At 36.1% G+C, this 16,079-nt stretch overlaps 1 protein-coding gene across 2 annotated transcripts in view; it reads right to left on the bottom strand.

Moving 5' to 3' along the window:
- The window catches only part of LOC127848116 (MLX-interacting protein-like), a 63,586-nt gene extending 47,788 nt beyond the window's left edge, over positions 1-15,798 (bottom strand). For both annotated transcript variants that reach the window (XM_052380416.1, XM_052380422.1), the window contains exons 1-8: positions 15,283-15,798; positions 11,465-11,571; positions 11,048-11,121; positions 9,879-10,013; positions 7,371-7,566; positions 3,547-3,645; positions 2,378-2,433; positions 337-1,230 (exon numbers count right to left, since the gene is read on the bottom strand). In XM_052380416.1, the coding sequence (XP_052236376.1) occupies positions 337-1,230; positions 2,378-2,433; positions 3,547-3,645; positions 7,371-7,566; positions 9,879-10,013; positions 11,048-11,121; positions 11,465-11,571; positions 15,283-15,638 (1,917 nt within the window). In that variant the 5' untranslated portion in view covers positions 15,639-15,798. The remainder of the gene's footprint in view (positions 1-336; positions 1,231-2,377; positions 2,434-3,546; positions 3,646-7,370; positions 7,567-9,878; positions 10,014-11,047; positions 11,122-11,464; positions 11,572-15,282) is intronic.
- Between the last annotated feature and the right edge of the window lie 281 nt (positions 15,799-16,079).

The raw sequence follows: 16,079 nt of genomic DNA, 5'->3' as shown, positions 1-16,079 counted from the left end.
ATATGTTAAGTTTCAATTCAATCACCTGAGAAATGTAGAAGTGTACAGAAAGCTCCTGCCATAAAAATGGCTAGGTTCAAGGGCACATGATGGATTACTTGTGTCGAAAATGGTGTCATGCACTTCATGGAGAAGGCATATTTCCAGTTTGGATGCAAGCACATGAGAAATGCACAACTAATTTGCCCCCCCCCCCCCAAAATAACATTTTAAGCTCACACAACAAAAAATGTACCAAACAAAGGACCAACCTCTATCGACTGTGTGACTCCTATCTTCTTCTGCGGAGGTAAAAAACCTTAAATCCTACGAAAAACATAGATAAGCAATATTTACCTGAGGAATAGTAAATCCACCTGGATCTTTTTTAACCATTGGTCTTAGCTGAGTCTTTTGAATGGTCTGAGACGGGGGCTTTTTGGACAAACTCTCATCCCTGCTTAGAGCGTCCAATATGCTGATGGTGCCGATACTGTTGCTGGACTTTGGCTTAGCACCATGTGACTGTTGTTTCTGTGGGCTGGCTGTCGTTGCTGGCAACAGCTTGAATTGCGACTCGCTCGCTACTTTATTGCTGATCAGCTTCAGCAGTACCGAATTGGACTGGAACGGGGTGGGCTGCTGGGGCTTCTGGGCTTGAACCTGAGCACGAATTTGACGCTGCTGCTGCTGTTGTTGTTGTTGTTGCTGCTGTAACCTCTTCTCAATCTCTTTTTTCTGCTCCATCAATTTCTGCTGCTCCAACTGTTTTTGCTGCTCCAACTGTTTTTGCTGCTCCATCTGTTGTTTCTGCAGTTGCAACTGCTGTTGTTGCAACTGCATGTGGGTCTGCAGCTCCTGTATCACCTGGTCCGCTATGGCACCATTCCCAGAGTTCACCAACAACGTCTTCAGAGCCTCTGGATGCTGTAAGAGCACTGATATCTGCTCCTGCTGATTCTTCTTCTTCTGCTGCTCCTCCAAGTGTTTCTGCTCCGCCAGTTTCTTCTCCAGCTGCTTCTGCTGCAGCTGCTGCAGGTGTGACATCATCAGGTCTGTCTCCATGTTGACCTCTGCCAATGGCGGCCCTGGGGAGGGGATGGACACGGTGGGGGAGGGGGAGCTGGCTGGCAAGTCGAACAAGGCACTGTGGTTGGAAGGTGGGGTCTGAGGGTTCAGCATCAAGCTTGAGGACTGAGGCGAGCTGGCAGTATCCATGGCCAGGCTGGGGACGTGCAGTATAGGGCCAGACTGGAAATGAACACATTAAAGGGGATTAATACTCAACATCAACAAATATTTCCTAAAATTATTCGTAAACTTATGTTAACCCATAGAATATTCAGTGTTCCTTATAGCAATAGCCAAAATGTCAACAATAGATGTGGTATGATAAAATAGATTTAGCGAGTACCAAACTGCTAGTTTTTATTCTATTTATGTGGCTTTAATCTTATGATTTATATTTTGTGTAAGTGACCTCCATTAGTTCACTTAAATGCAGCTTTTTCCCATCTGTAAAAGCATTAGAAATTATTATTTATATTTGATACATATTCTGTAAATATTCAAAAAGAATATTCAAATGCTCTACAAACGGTACCATCTGATGTTTTTGATCTCTCATTAGTTGTACTGCGAAAATCCTGGACTTTTAAGATAAACAAAATATGCTAAAATTTACCAATCCACAACTTTTGTTATTTTTTTTTAATTAAATAAATCCACATTATCAAGGCTTTGCAGAAAGAATTGTTGATGTGAAACAAAAAAGGTCATTTGGGGTAAACCAAGAATTTGGACCTCCTGAATAAGTTCCAAGTCCAAAAGTGAGCCATTGTTAATGTCAAAATGAGGTCACTGGATGGGGTTATACATGTAGTATTAAAAGACATTATCAAATTTAGTTTTTTGACAAAAAATCTGAAATCCACAAGATAAAATGTCAATAAAATAGTCACTTTCTAAAAACCAACAATTTCATGTAGACAATTATTAAGATTTAACAATATTTGACTTGAGACTGTTAACAAAGCTATAACATAGTCTTCTCTTAGGTAACATCATTATATTAACAGAATATGCAAACAAGAGCACGGCATAAGGGGTGCCATGCTTGGCTGCGAAAGCTTGTCAGGTTGTTTTTTTATAGAGGTAACAGTGATCTTGACCTTTGACCTAGTGACCCAAAATGGGTATGGCGTGTAGAACTCATCAAGGTGCATCTACATATGAAGTTTCAAAGTTGTAGGTGGAAGTACTTTGATTTTAGAGCCAATGTAAAGGTTTGAGTACGACGCCAGCAAACGGCGGACGACAAGCAGGCTATGACAATATCTCGGGTTTTCTCCGAAAACAGCCTCGCTAAAAAATCTTAACAAACAAAATAGCCAACTACCTGTGAGTCGGTTGATGTAGCAGTTGCTGATGCTGAGGATTTGGAGGACCAATAGTCTGAAATAGTCATACAATTACAATATTCCAAGTGTATGTAACAACTGAAGTGAAACATTCATAACAAATAAATTTTAGACTTATGTCCATTTCTGCTCATACGGTATACCAACAGCAGCGTAAATTCGCAAAAAGATTCAATGAAAAAAATATCTGTAATACGCACTATAACATTAGACAAATTGTGAAGTTTTTCAGAAAAAGATAACAAGAAAAAGGACCTTTAAATTTAAACAAAAATCTTATAATGAAAATATTTTGGTAAATTAAAAGAAAACACATCTTTCACGATTTTTTCCACATGGAATCTTTACACAATTAAAGAGCAAAAAGTAGATTGATATAACAGTGTTTTTTGTTTTCACCTATAGGGGAATGGTGGCGGGGCCCGTCCAAAGGCGAAAAACGCGTTGTTTTTTAGGAAAAGTAGAAAATTAATAAGTCATTCTTTTATATGTAATAATATTTATTATATGAATACACATGTTTGTATGAATGTAATATTCACAGCTGAATGTCTCTGTTCTTTTTCTTAAATATATATCAATGATTTGTTCAACATTAGTTTCAGTCAGTTCAGCCATCATGCACAGTATCAGTTTTTCAAGCCAATTAGAGTCTAATTGTTTTTTTTTAATCAATAAAATGGCAAATGTGAGCATTTTTTATCAATAAAATGGGCCAAATTGGAATCTTTTTATCAACAAATATTGACACTATATAGATACATCAGGCCTTTTCTTGGCCATTTTGAAAAATTTTTTAATTCATGAAGTCCACTGATTTGGGAAAACTTAATTTAATATAACTCTTTATAATAATAAAAAATCATATTAATTATAGATATATACCTTGTTAGTTGCTTATAAAATGAATTTGAGATATATCTATCATCTGGCAGTTGTTTCTAAAAAAAAAAAAAAAAAATAAAAAAATTACCTTTTGGAGGGGATTTAAAAAAAAAAAAATTAGGGAAAATATATACTATATATACTATTTTTGGAGGGGAGTGGGGCCGAATATCGGCCCCAGAAATTGACATAAAAAACACTGTATAATATAGATTATTCCATAGGAAAACTTCAAGCATAAAAAATTCCTTAATTTTGATACCTGTAAATGATTCAAAGTCCATAAAGTCATCAAAACTGGTCTGGGATGGTTGAAATTGCAGTAGCCCTGGTTGGATGAAGTCACCATAGCCATAGCCAGCTGAAATGTATCAAGAACACCTTCAATCTCATAGACAATTTTGGTGAGTTATATTAAAAATTGCATTATTATTAACACAATTTATTTTAGACAAGCTGTTTTTGGCCAAATTTGACCAGTGACCTTTAAGTCTGATCTTAACCTTTGAGCAGTGTTCTCAAGAAAAATTAAAGTAGCCAGTTATATTTTCAAAGTAGCCGGTGACTACGTAATAAAATGGGTGCATTTGCATCATTTCAATTGATATTTGGGGAAAAGAAGCCAGCATCTAGATTGAATGTAACCGGTGAAAACGCCTTCTGTCGGTGCTTCCAGAGATCACTGTTTGAGGTCGTCTGAGACAGCTAACATGTGGTCTCAAGATGATGAACATTTGTGGTAATTTATTTAAAATGCCAAAATGAATGGCAAATTTGCAGTCTGGCAAAGTTCCAGCACATGCAAGCACAAATATATACACTTGACTATTGTGACTGCTAAATCAAGCTTTCTGCAAGTGTGCGTGAACAAATATGCCAAACATTTCATTAAAAACAAATGGAACAAAATTCAGATTGGAAAAACAGGAACAGATGAACAATATGTTAATACATATATACATGTATTGAGTTTCTAAGATATCTACTTCGTGAGAGGTAATTGAACAAGAGGGCCAAGATGGCCCAAGTTCGCTCACCTGAGAGGAGTCGGTTCATTCAATCTTTACCAAACGTCAAACTTGACCTAGATATTGTCCAGACAAACATCCTGGTCAAGTTTCATCATTATTGAACCAAAACTCTGGCATATGGAGTGTTTTTGCTTTTGTAAGATTTGACCTGGTGACCTATATTTTGAGTTGACCCCCCTTACCAAACATCAAACTTTGCTTACAAAATTAAATATTATGACCAAGATTCATAAAATCTGAAACAAAATTGTGTTTACAAGGTTTTTGTATAAGATAATGAACATTTGGACAATTTAAGGGCGATAATTATGGCATAAATTATGTGATAGATATAAATCCAATCTTTGTGCCAAGTTTCATGATGATTGGGCAAAAAATGTGATTTCTAGGGTGTTCACAAGCTTTTTTTACTATATAAATATAAGAAAACTGCCCCCCCCCCAGCAGCCATGTTATTCAACTGACCGGAACCATTTTCAAACTCAACTCTCATATCAAGGAAACAAATGTTCTGACCAAATTTCATTAAAATTGGGCCAAAAATGTGACTTCTACAGTGTTCACATGTTTCTCTATATACATATAGAGAAAAATGCCCCGCCCACTGGCGGCCATGTTTTTTCACCGATCTGGACCATTTTCGAACTCGTCCGAGATATCAATAAAACCAATGTTTTGACCAACTTTCATGATGATTGGGCAAAAATTGTGACTTATAGATTGTTTACAAAGTTTCTCTAAAGCCAAATAAGGAAAACTGCCCCCCCCCCCGGCAGCCATGTTATTCAACTGACTGAAACCATTTTCGAACTCAACTCTCATATCAAGAAAACAAATGTTCTGACCAAATTTCATGAAAATTGGGCCAAAAATGTGACTTCAAGAGTGTTCACATGTTTTCACTATATACATTTAAAGAAAAATGCCCCGCCCACTGGTGGCCATGTTTTTTCACCGATCTGGACCATTTTCGAACTCGTCCGAGATATCAATAAAACCAATGTTTTGACCAACTTTCATGATGATTTGGCACAAATTGTGACTTCAAGAGTGTTATCAAGGTTTCTCTATAGCCAAATAAGGAAAACTGCCCCCCCCTCCCCCCCGGCAGCCATGTTTTTTAACTGACCGGAACCATTTTCGAACTCAACTCTCATATCATGGAAACAAATGTTCTGACAAAATTCATGAAAATTGGGCCAAAAATGTGACTTCTAGAGTGTTCACATGTTTTCACTTTATACAGATAGAGAAAAATGCCACGGCGGCCATGTTTTTTCACCGATCTGGACCATTTCCGAACTCGTCTGAGATATCAATAAAACCAAAGTTTTGACCAACTTTCATGATGATTGGGCAAAAGTTGTGACTTCTAGAGTGTTTACAAGGTTTCTCTATAGCCAAATAAGGAAAACTGCCCCCCCCCCGGCAGCCATGTTATTCAACTGACCGGAACCATTTTCAAACTCAACTCTCATATCAAGGAAACAAATGTTCTGACCGAATTTTCATGAAAATTGGGCCAAAAATGTGACTTCTAGAGTGTTCACATGTTTTCACTATATACATATAGAGAAAAATGCCCCGCCCACTGGCGACCATGCTTTTTTACCGATCTGGACCATTTTCGAACTCGTCCGTGATATCAATTAAACCAAAGTTTTGACCAACTTTCATGATGATTGGGCAAAAATTGTGACTTCTAGAGTGTTTACAAGGTTTCTCTATAGCCAAATAAGGAAAACTGCCCCGCCCACTGGCGGCCATGTTTTTCAACGGACCAGAACCACTTTTGAACTCGACCACCATATCATTAAGGCAAACATTTTGACAAAGTAACATGAAGATTGGGCAAGAAATGTGACTTCTACAGTGTTTACAAGGTTTTCCTTTTTTTTTGACCTAGTGACCTAGTTTTTGACCCGGCACAACTCAGTTTCGAACTCAGCCGAGATTTTATTGGGGCAAAGCTTTTAACCAAGTTTCATGAAGATCCGACATGAAATGTGGCCTCTAGAGTGTTTACGAGCAAATGTGTACGGACGGACGGACATACGACAGACAAAGACCGGTAAGAAAAGCTCACCTGAGCAATCAGGTGAGCTAAAAATTATCAAGGCAGGAACACTAAAAGATTTCAAACAACCATTTTTTAACTCGAAAGTTAATATAGTACTTGTTAACCCTTTCAGTGCGGGAACCGAATTTTGAAGGCCTTTGCAAACAGTTTGGATCCAGATGAGACGCCACAGAACGTGGCGTCTCATCAGGATCCAAACTGTTTGCTATGCTGATAGTATTCTTTGAAAAAAAATCAAAGAAAATGCTAATTTTAGAAATTCAGCAGACGACATTTTAGCAGACGACAAATTTCCCAGCATGCAAAGGGTTATATTATATCAAACATCTAACCAAGTGTGTCATTTAAGATACATTGTGTAATGTCGACATTAATTCAAGTTTAAAGTCAGAGTCGAATCATGTTTTATCACGCCTATAAGCTTTCATGCCTAAACACAAAAATATTTCATGCCTCGGTGATCGCGCTTTTGTTAAAATGGCAGGTTGGGGATTAAGCATAAAACAACAATACTTCACGCCTGGTTATTGCGCTTTTGTTTATACGGCGGGTGGGCAATTAAGACCACATGTTGAGAAGCATCTGGATGAACAAGACATAATTAAAGCTAAATCAACAGATCGGTGTTACCAAATCTACGTCCGGATCCGGAACGCAAGATTCCAGACTTATCGAGGCAAAATACTGCATAATAAATCTGTTCCCCTTGACTTTTGTCTGGATCGCGAGATTTCTGGACTATCGAGATCCGAATAAATGCGGGTCACTGTACTTTAAATTGAGAATAGGCGTTATTCAATATAATAATGATTAGGGTCCAAACCATCAAGCTTCACAGGCAAATAAACAAAATATTGCATGTTCATTTTTTTAACCTTCAATTGGAAGTTTTAAGTAGTCATACGGATTTTTTTTAATACTAATATAGAGAAGTATTTTCCCCAATATTTGACACACACATAAAACAAAGCATACCCAGCTCTCTAGGATTTGGAAAATCGAATGGCTGCCTCAGATTGGAGAAGAGTGACTCAGACAGATCCATCATCTCTTGCAAGTCGTTTGTGTTGAGCAGCAGGTCGGTGTGTGACGTCTGCTGTTGCCGTGGGAAACAGGAAATGTCAGTCATCTCCCCTACACGCTGCAGCAGTAGGTCTTCTGTTGAAGTCTCCTGAACAGGAATTGAATTTAATTGTTAGTCTTCAAGCATAGAGAAAGCGATTTGTTGCAAAATATAACTTGTTGTTGTTGGAGGTAGTCTCTAAACATAAAATATGGTTTTACAGGAAAAGTATAACGATACTATCTTATATTTTCATTAAAATTACCCGACGCAATTATATTAACTAGAAATGGCTCAGCACAGGGTTCATCCAGATTTTCTCGAATGAAATTCAAGCACTTTTTAAGCACTTTTCAAGGAAAAAAAAATCCAAAATCAAGCACTTTTTCAGTCCGACATACTAAAAATTGTATATTATTTTAGTGTCCAATACTGACAACATTTTTCGCTAAATTGGTCCCTTCTTTCTTAACATTCTTTGTGACTGACAACAGTCTGCACTACCCTGATACCGTAACAACTGTTTTAATCAAAAGTAAGATATTTCATTATGATATAGTACCGTAATTGACCGAAGGCATTACACATACCAAAACAAAACCCGTTATTTGTATTGAATATGTATTCTAAATGTTCACTCTTCTGATGGCTTTACAACGCGGATTCCCCCATACTAGCCATCTCTATATCTGTTCTGCATACTTAGAATTGGCATTGTCAATAACCCAAGGGTACTTCAAAAGCAACCCTTTCTGAAAAATGCACTTGTTCACTGGCAAATTTCAACTTGTCAGCACTGTAATGGCATAATGCATACAAAACAAGACTATTGCCAAGCAATATATGTCCCCTACCGGCTCCACTATTGTCAGAAATACCACCATTGTCGGATTATTTTTTTATTTGTTGCCATAACAACCAGAATTTTTGACGTAGGAACAAAATGAAATGATGTGCATAATGTCCATATTGCCATTTATCCATGTTTAAAGTTTCATGAAAAAATATTTATTTTTTTAACGTATTTATTTCAAAATCTTAAAACCATTAAGAATTACAAAATCAAGTTACGAATATTATTTTTGAATCGGTTCGTATCGATTTTTATTGAGTTCTTTTCGGGCATTAAAGATCTTTTCGGTGCTTATATAGAATGGTTCTCGTGTTTGTTTAACAAAGCGCATTTTTTCCAATAAAAGCGGCTTGTACAGTCTATCTGTCAAAAAACAATGGCGGCGCCCAGAGAGCGTCCTAAAAAACTGCAAAGCGTGCAAAGACAAGCCTTTAACATATTGTACGCAAAGTGAGCCGAAGTTGAATGTTAAGAAAGACATCATAGAAAAGATCTTATACGATGTTGTATGTTCAGTTGCCAACACAGTTGGAAAAGCTAAAACGCGACACGACGGGTCCAAACTTAAACAAAAAAAAACATTGAACGAGTGGAAGGGACAATTCCTGTGGCTAATCGTTGAACAGATTGAAGGGGACACCCATTTTATTTGTGAAATATGCAAAAATTAATCGAAGGCAAGCGATCTAAGCACAGTTTGGGCATATGAAGGTATTTGAAAAATAAAATTGTATAATACTGAATAGACACTGTTGAACTCGTATAAATAAAGTTGCTAGTATGTTTATTTTGATTTGGTGCATGAAAATAACCATTATTAATTATTTTTTGGTCATTAAGAAAAGTTAAGAATTATTTTCCGAAACTTAGTAGTAACGTTAAGAATAAAATTTCAGAGTTTAGAATTCTTTTTGAAAATCTGGTAGTACGTTAAGAATTTCACAAGACCTTATCTGGAGCTCTGCCATCTGTCCATGTTTCAAGTTTCATGAAAAAATATGAAGAACTTTTAAAGTTATCGCAGGATCCAGAAAAGTGTGACAAACAGACTCACAGACAGACAGACACACAGAGCGCAAACCATAAGTCCCCTCCGGTGAAACTGGTAGGGGACAAAAAACAAAGTAGACCAATTGGCGACAGATAGTAGTAGTTGCCTCCCTAACATTATAAAACCCGTACCGATCCAGTACCTGCCAGTATAAACAGATCGGAACTGTCATAAATCTTGAAAAAACTACGACTTCGGACTCATGGAAAAGACATCAAAATATGTATTTTTACCATTAGTACGTTTTTCAAGCACTTTTAAAGCCCAAAATAAGCACTTTTTAAGCATTTTTAAGTTTGTATATGCAAATAAGCACTTTTCAAGCACTCCACAGCCTTTATAAGCACTTGTCATGGAGAACATTGAAATTCAAGCACTTTTCAAGGTCTGTATGAACCCTGAAGCAGAACAATAAAAAAAGTCAATGACAGCATAAATAAGTCATTTCCCATTCACTTTTTTTAATATTAATAAAACAAAATGCAAAAACACAATTCTTATAAACTAAACACTTACATTCATATACTGTTCAGATGACAGGTTTACTGCTTTAATGAAGTTTTTGTGTCTGTAAAACTTCCTCCATCTCTTGTACTCATTGGCAATCGTGTCAAGGCGACGTTTCCAGTAATATCCTTCCACAACAGCTGCCTAAAATATAGGATTAAGTCATTTTATACAAATCAATTTGCATTAAAATGGAACTTGTGCATTGTATATTATAATCTACCTTTACTATGTTTTTTCTTAATCTAAACAAAATCATGAATACACTTCATAACACATATTTAATTATTTTTGCATGTTATACATTTGACTATTACCTTGGTGGTAACTACACAAAATGAATAGACTGTTATGCCAGGTTGCCTTATTGAGATAAACAGTAGAATGGTACAAAATGGAAAAACATGATGATATGAGTTGCATTCTGAGAAAAGTGGGAATAATGCCTACAGTGCGTCAAGTGTCATCCCAGATTAGCCTGTGCAGTCCGCACAGGCTAATCAGTGACGACACTTGACGCTTGCATGGTATTTTTCGTTTAAAGAAGTCCTTTCTTACTGAAAATCTTGTTTAGGCGGAAAGTGACCTCCCTGATTAGCCTGTGTGGACTACACAGGCTAATCTGGGATGACACTTTACGCTCAGGCATTATGCCCAGTTTTCTGAAAACGCGACACATATTATCAGAAAAATTATTTTTACATTGCCTGATAACACACAGTCTAGCCAAGATACACTTATGCCGTATTTTATCCCTTGAGATAGGTACCTTACAGAAAGCTCATTTAAAATTGCCATGCAAATGAGGATGTAACAATCCTACCACATTTTGGGACATTGCTATGGGCAAGTCATAGCTTAACCCTTTACCCCTTAGATAAGAATTTTGACGCATTTGTAGTCCTTTAGAAAGTTGAATTTAAGTAAAGACCCTTCTTAGTAGATTCAAGTTTTAAAGGTTTCATTTCCAACCCTTAGTTACCGGTATTGATGATCAGCTAACAGCATTAAACCTGAACAGACTGCGAGTTACTTGCAGACTATTCTGGTTTTATGCTGGCTGCAAAAGTCATTTTCACTTTGCTTCTTGTGGGGGAAAGGGTTAAGTGATATCTTCACTAGCAAACACACAATATTATATGATAGAATAACTTGAAAAAATAAAACAAAACATTTACTTCCGGCCTATTGTGAGTAAGCTCCTGTAGTGGGGTTGCAAAATGGCAAACTTTGGGTCTTTGACCAAAGACATCTGAAATACAAACATTCGTGCCATCATTTAAGATATTGCTTTTCAAATAGCAGTGTAATGTGCACATACAAAATAAATAATACAGTGAATAGCATACACTTCAAAGACTCATCACTCAGCAATATCTCCATAGTGACTTTTTGTGCTAATAAAGCATACAAATCTTTTAACCTAAAGAGCAGCATTATCAAATGTAGAAAAGTAATAGTTTAATACTTGAAGACATTTTAATGTCACAATGCCGCAATACTAAGCAAAAGAAACCAACAAAAGGTTTATAGAATGGATGCAAAACACCAACTGCCGCATAATTCATTTTGAATGAAATTCAAGTTATGATTACATTGCATGTGCCATTCTCTCCAAATGATGTTGTTGACACGGATTTTGTCCTTTACATTCATATGCATCCCTCGAAACTGCTTCCATTTTGGTGATGTGATTTTCCCACTAAAATATAAATTAAAATATATTTACAAATTTAAGTAGCCTGGATATTATCAAGTATCTAGGCCAATGAAAAAATGTAAAGAAAAACATTTGTCAGCCATGCATCAATTTATTTATGTCAGTGCTTTCCAAAGGAATTATATCAAACACCCTGGGCCGTGAAGGTTAGATAGGGCTGTCCCCTTCTACCATTAATTTTTGTACATGCGTTTAGTCAAATAAAGTTAACAGCTATAACATCATTGATAACAATATATTTTTTAACTGTTTAAACCCTTTCCACATACATGTACATGTAGATACAAAAAATCAGGGCTATAGATAACTTTTGGGGTATATTGGGTAATCATCCCCTGTTTTTGACCACAAGTGTTTTTGTAAATTCTATAGTTTTAGCAAACATTTTCACCCCCTGTTTTTGCGCTTAATTGGGGTTTTCAACCCGGATTGTTTTTAACTCAATTGGGTTATTTAGGGAATGGCATATATAATATGATCTACTAAGGTTACTATTTATTTATACAAATGGAATTCAAAAAAGTACCAAACATAACAACAAACAATTACTCAATTTCTGATCATTCATTTTTGCATTGAAAATGACCGAGTTCATGAAAATAGCTACACAATTGATGAAGTTATGGCTGTTCAAAGCGATGCACCCTTGTTTTCGGGTCATTTTGAGTTAAATACCTTGAAAATGAAAGTAGAAATCGTACGGGTCTACGAATAATTACAATAATACCCCAAAGATTGATAACCACTGGAAAGACTGCCTTCTTTTCTTCATAGGACGGCACATAAACTATCCTGTACATTTTTGTACGGAAAATAACCAGTCGTTATTAAATTTGTATTTGCATTTGTGTACGCTTTATTTTGAATTAAATTAAGTTTTTGGTTATTTTTATTGCGTAATAACGCAAATACGCTTGTTATCTATAGCCCTGATAAAATAATGACTCTGTCTATTCCTAAATACATCCATACCAACCCAACTTAATCTACAACTGCATACTTACTACTTTTCCTGTCTCTAGTTATTACGCAATTATCCTGTATATTCCATTTATAAAAGCTAATTCTGGTCAATATTTACAATAAAAATGCTAAATAATTTCATAAACACAAATGTTTGCCATTGACTATGAATTACTGAGTGAAATAGATGTCCCATTGGGACGAGGGCATTCCCATTAAACATGCGTAAATCACTTAGCGTGTTTCTATATACACAAATTAATACACGCAAGCTTTCTATGCAGATGACACAACATTGTGATCAAAACAAAATACATGTACATGGGTACTGGTCACTACTGTTTATTTTGTAGCAAGAATTTGATTTATGATGGCATTAATATTAAAGTTGGATTTAATTTAATTTTGCTCATTTGAGAATAGAACAAAACATTTACAGTTGTGTGTTATAAAAATTCAATGATTATTTGATAAAAACACTTGGCTAGCTGAATACATGTTTTGACAGTATTATTCATGAAATGCAATATTTCCATGAGGATGACAACCGTTTGCCATCATCAGTCTCCTAAGTTAGTAAAGTTACTGGTCAAAATTTCATCATGAAGGTTAACACCCCTCACTGAAAAGTGTGGTAGGTATTACAAAGCAAAAAAACTGCTCCAAAACCACACACATATGGCAATTTAGTCATTGCCTGTCTACAAGTGCTGATGCTCATTCAAAGCTTGCGCTCTGATTGGCCAAAACCATTTTCCAATACAAAAAAGCTCCACCTAAAGGCGGGCATAAGTTGGGTTTGAGATACATGAAAATGACAGAAGATCATAAATCAGCTCTCAAAATGTTCAGCAATCGATATCCCTTTGCTTTTAGGAATGGCTTGCTGCAGTACTCTAACTGAAATACACTGATAATTTTGTTTCAAGCACTCAGAAGGCTCTAGTTTGTTAATTCAAGCGCCCTAGCGAGGGACCTATAAGGCCATCCTTAAAAAATTGTTAGTTTGGCATAACCCGACCCAGGTAAATTTGGTAGGGTAGGTAGGTAGGGATTTTATTTTTTTTAGTATTTTTTTTCTGACATCGAACTCCGACATATACCAAACTGAAGGGTAATTATCAAATAAAGCTCCATGGCTTCTGCCTTTGGTAAAGATTTTTCTGCACTGTCCATATCACCGCATGTGTATTAGTAAGTCTATTTTTTCTATAAAGAACTTTGAAAATATAATATAATCAACAAAAAATACTTTATCTGAAAACGACAGTCCGAAAAATTGTACGCATTTTGCACATGAAATAATTGTGCATATCGTGACAATACCTGTCAATAAATATTTCTAAGCTGACCACTTTTTATCTTTCTACCGAATATTAACCGATCTGAATTTAAGAGTGATAATTAAATAATTAGTTATATGGCGATAATATTACACATCTCTGCCGATTGCCGAATTGAATTGAACGGTGATAATTATTTTTTTTTTACTCCCAAACTATCCTGAAGGACAGCAGCGTATTTAAATTAAAGGTATACGAGAAAAACAGGAGCAGTTTAATTGTATTTAAAGTCTAATTAATTGCATATGCATATGTTAAATAAATAGGCGAATAAAATAAATACCGGTAAGCCTTTTGTTTATTGCTATTCAAGATACCCTTGAAAGAGCCTTCAATTAATTGACGCAAATAACCGAAAAGGATAAAAAGCGAAAAGGAAAAATTAAGCGGAAAGAATTTTCGCGAGCAAAACATTTTTTTTTTAAAGTAACAAAAAAAATTTCAGTCGGGCCGATTTTAGTGGGTTGGTCGGGTTATGCCAAACGAAACAATTTTTAAGGATGGCCTAAATGGCCTGTTGAAAGCACTGAATGTAATTAGCCATCATATCAATTGTTCTTACTGCTATATGCTATAGTCTGGTTGAGCCGTGGGTAATTTTCATAAAGTTGTTACATCACAAATATTTTATAAATATATGACCATGAATCATAATGAAAATAATTATTAACCTTTCTTCTTTAAGATGCTTTTTTCCAAATGTTTATCATCTTTAAACATCAAAATAATCGACTGTGTTGATAGTGTCAAACTACCATCATGAAAATAAGCTTCCGGTTGATTCGTGGGTTCTGATTGGCTGCCAGAATTTCAAGATTTGCACACTATAAATAGCCTTTAAACTGACCTTGCAGGACAGGTTAATTTCTTGTGAAAAAAATGTCAACAGAGTCAGACGATGTAGCATGGTAAATACTCATAAATAAACAATTTTGTGTTACTTTGAAACACTATATGAACAATACATAAATGAGGAAATACTTCATAAGGACCTATCAAGTTATGATGAATTACACTATTTACTTGTTTATGACGCATTTTTGATCGGAAAAAAATGGTGACCGTGTCAAAACATTTTTCCGTAACGAACTGCATCATGTGCGAACGTTCTATCGCGAGATTTCACGCGATTTCTATACCCAAGAATCAAACAGAACCCACAATCAACCAGTAACAACCATAAATAGTTTTTCAGATGACAATAAAGCACGTTCAAATCGTAACAGCTAATCATAAAAGCGAATAATGTGCACTTTCACTTTCTCTCTGACTGAAAATTAAATCAATGATGCAATGATTTTATGTAAACAAATTTAACTTGTTCATGCAGCATAATTTGAATCTATATTTCATTAAGGACAAACATGTAGACTCTTTTGTGATATACCTGTATGCTAAAGTCAAGTGCTGGAACAGATTTGAAAGCGATTCATCAATGGCTAGGGTTTGAGTTGACCGATTCCCAAACTTGTACTCCTTGCAGGTATTCTTGCTGGCATCAGAGAAATTGTAGCCAAGTTTGATATTCTCTTCCTTCTGATCCAGCTCCTTTTCCTCATCCGAAAGATAATCCCCAGACGTGTTGCCATGCACTCTGCTGACCATAAAATGACCACTGTGTATCCCTTCCTTCTCGCGACTACCTCCACGGTCTTTAGGAAGAGTCCTCGACCCCGCGGGTCGTTTAATGGGGACTTTCATGCTACCAGAGGTTCGCACCATGGTTCGGTTCGCACTAGCCATATCTTTACATAAGAAAAGAGCTTGGAGAGCTCATTCTGCAAGAAAGCGACGCAATGTAAACATACTGTGCATCGGCCGCCATGTTATCTTCAGTAATTACAAAAACATCATGATTTTACAGCGTGACCACTGCAATTTAACCAATCAAATATCGGAAAACAAAACATGAAGTGAAGGACACGAGGAAAGTCAAGGTTGCTGTTGTACACAATGGCGAAATAGAGCTCAGGAAACAATTAAGCGAAAGAAATATTGTACGCAGCTAACTAGATCTAGTAGGGATTTAAATATAAAATAACTTCTTTTGGATATAGCGACGGGTGTAGGGTGTTAATGTGTGTGTGAAGGGCGGGGTGTGGGGGGGGGGGGGGGGGGGGAACGTGTGTTTTTCTTTAAAATGCGCATTTTTAGATATTTTTTAAAGATAGATCTATCAGGGCC

The sequence above is a fragment of the Dreissena polymorpha genome, chromosome 1 (assembly GCF_020536995.1).
Source record: "Dreissena polymorpha isolate Duluth1 chromosome 1, UMN_Dpol_1.0, whole genome shotgun sequence".
Lineage (NCBI taxonomy): Eukaryota > Metazoa > Mollusca > Bivalvia > Myida > Dreissenidae > Dreissena > Dreissena polymorpha.
This window is presented reverse-complemented; position numbering and strand designations above follow the sequence as displayed.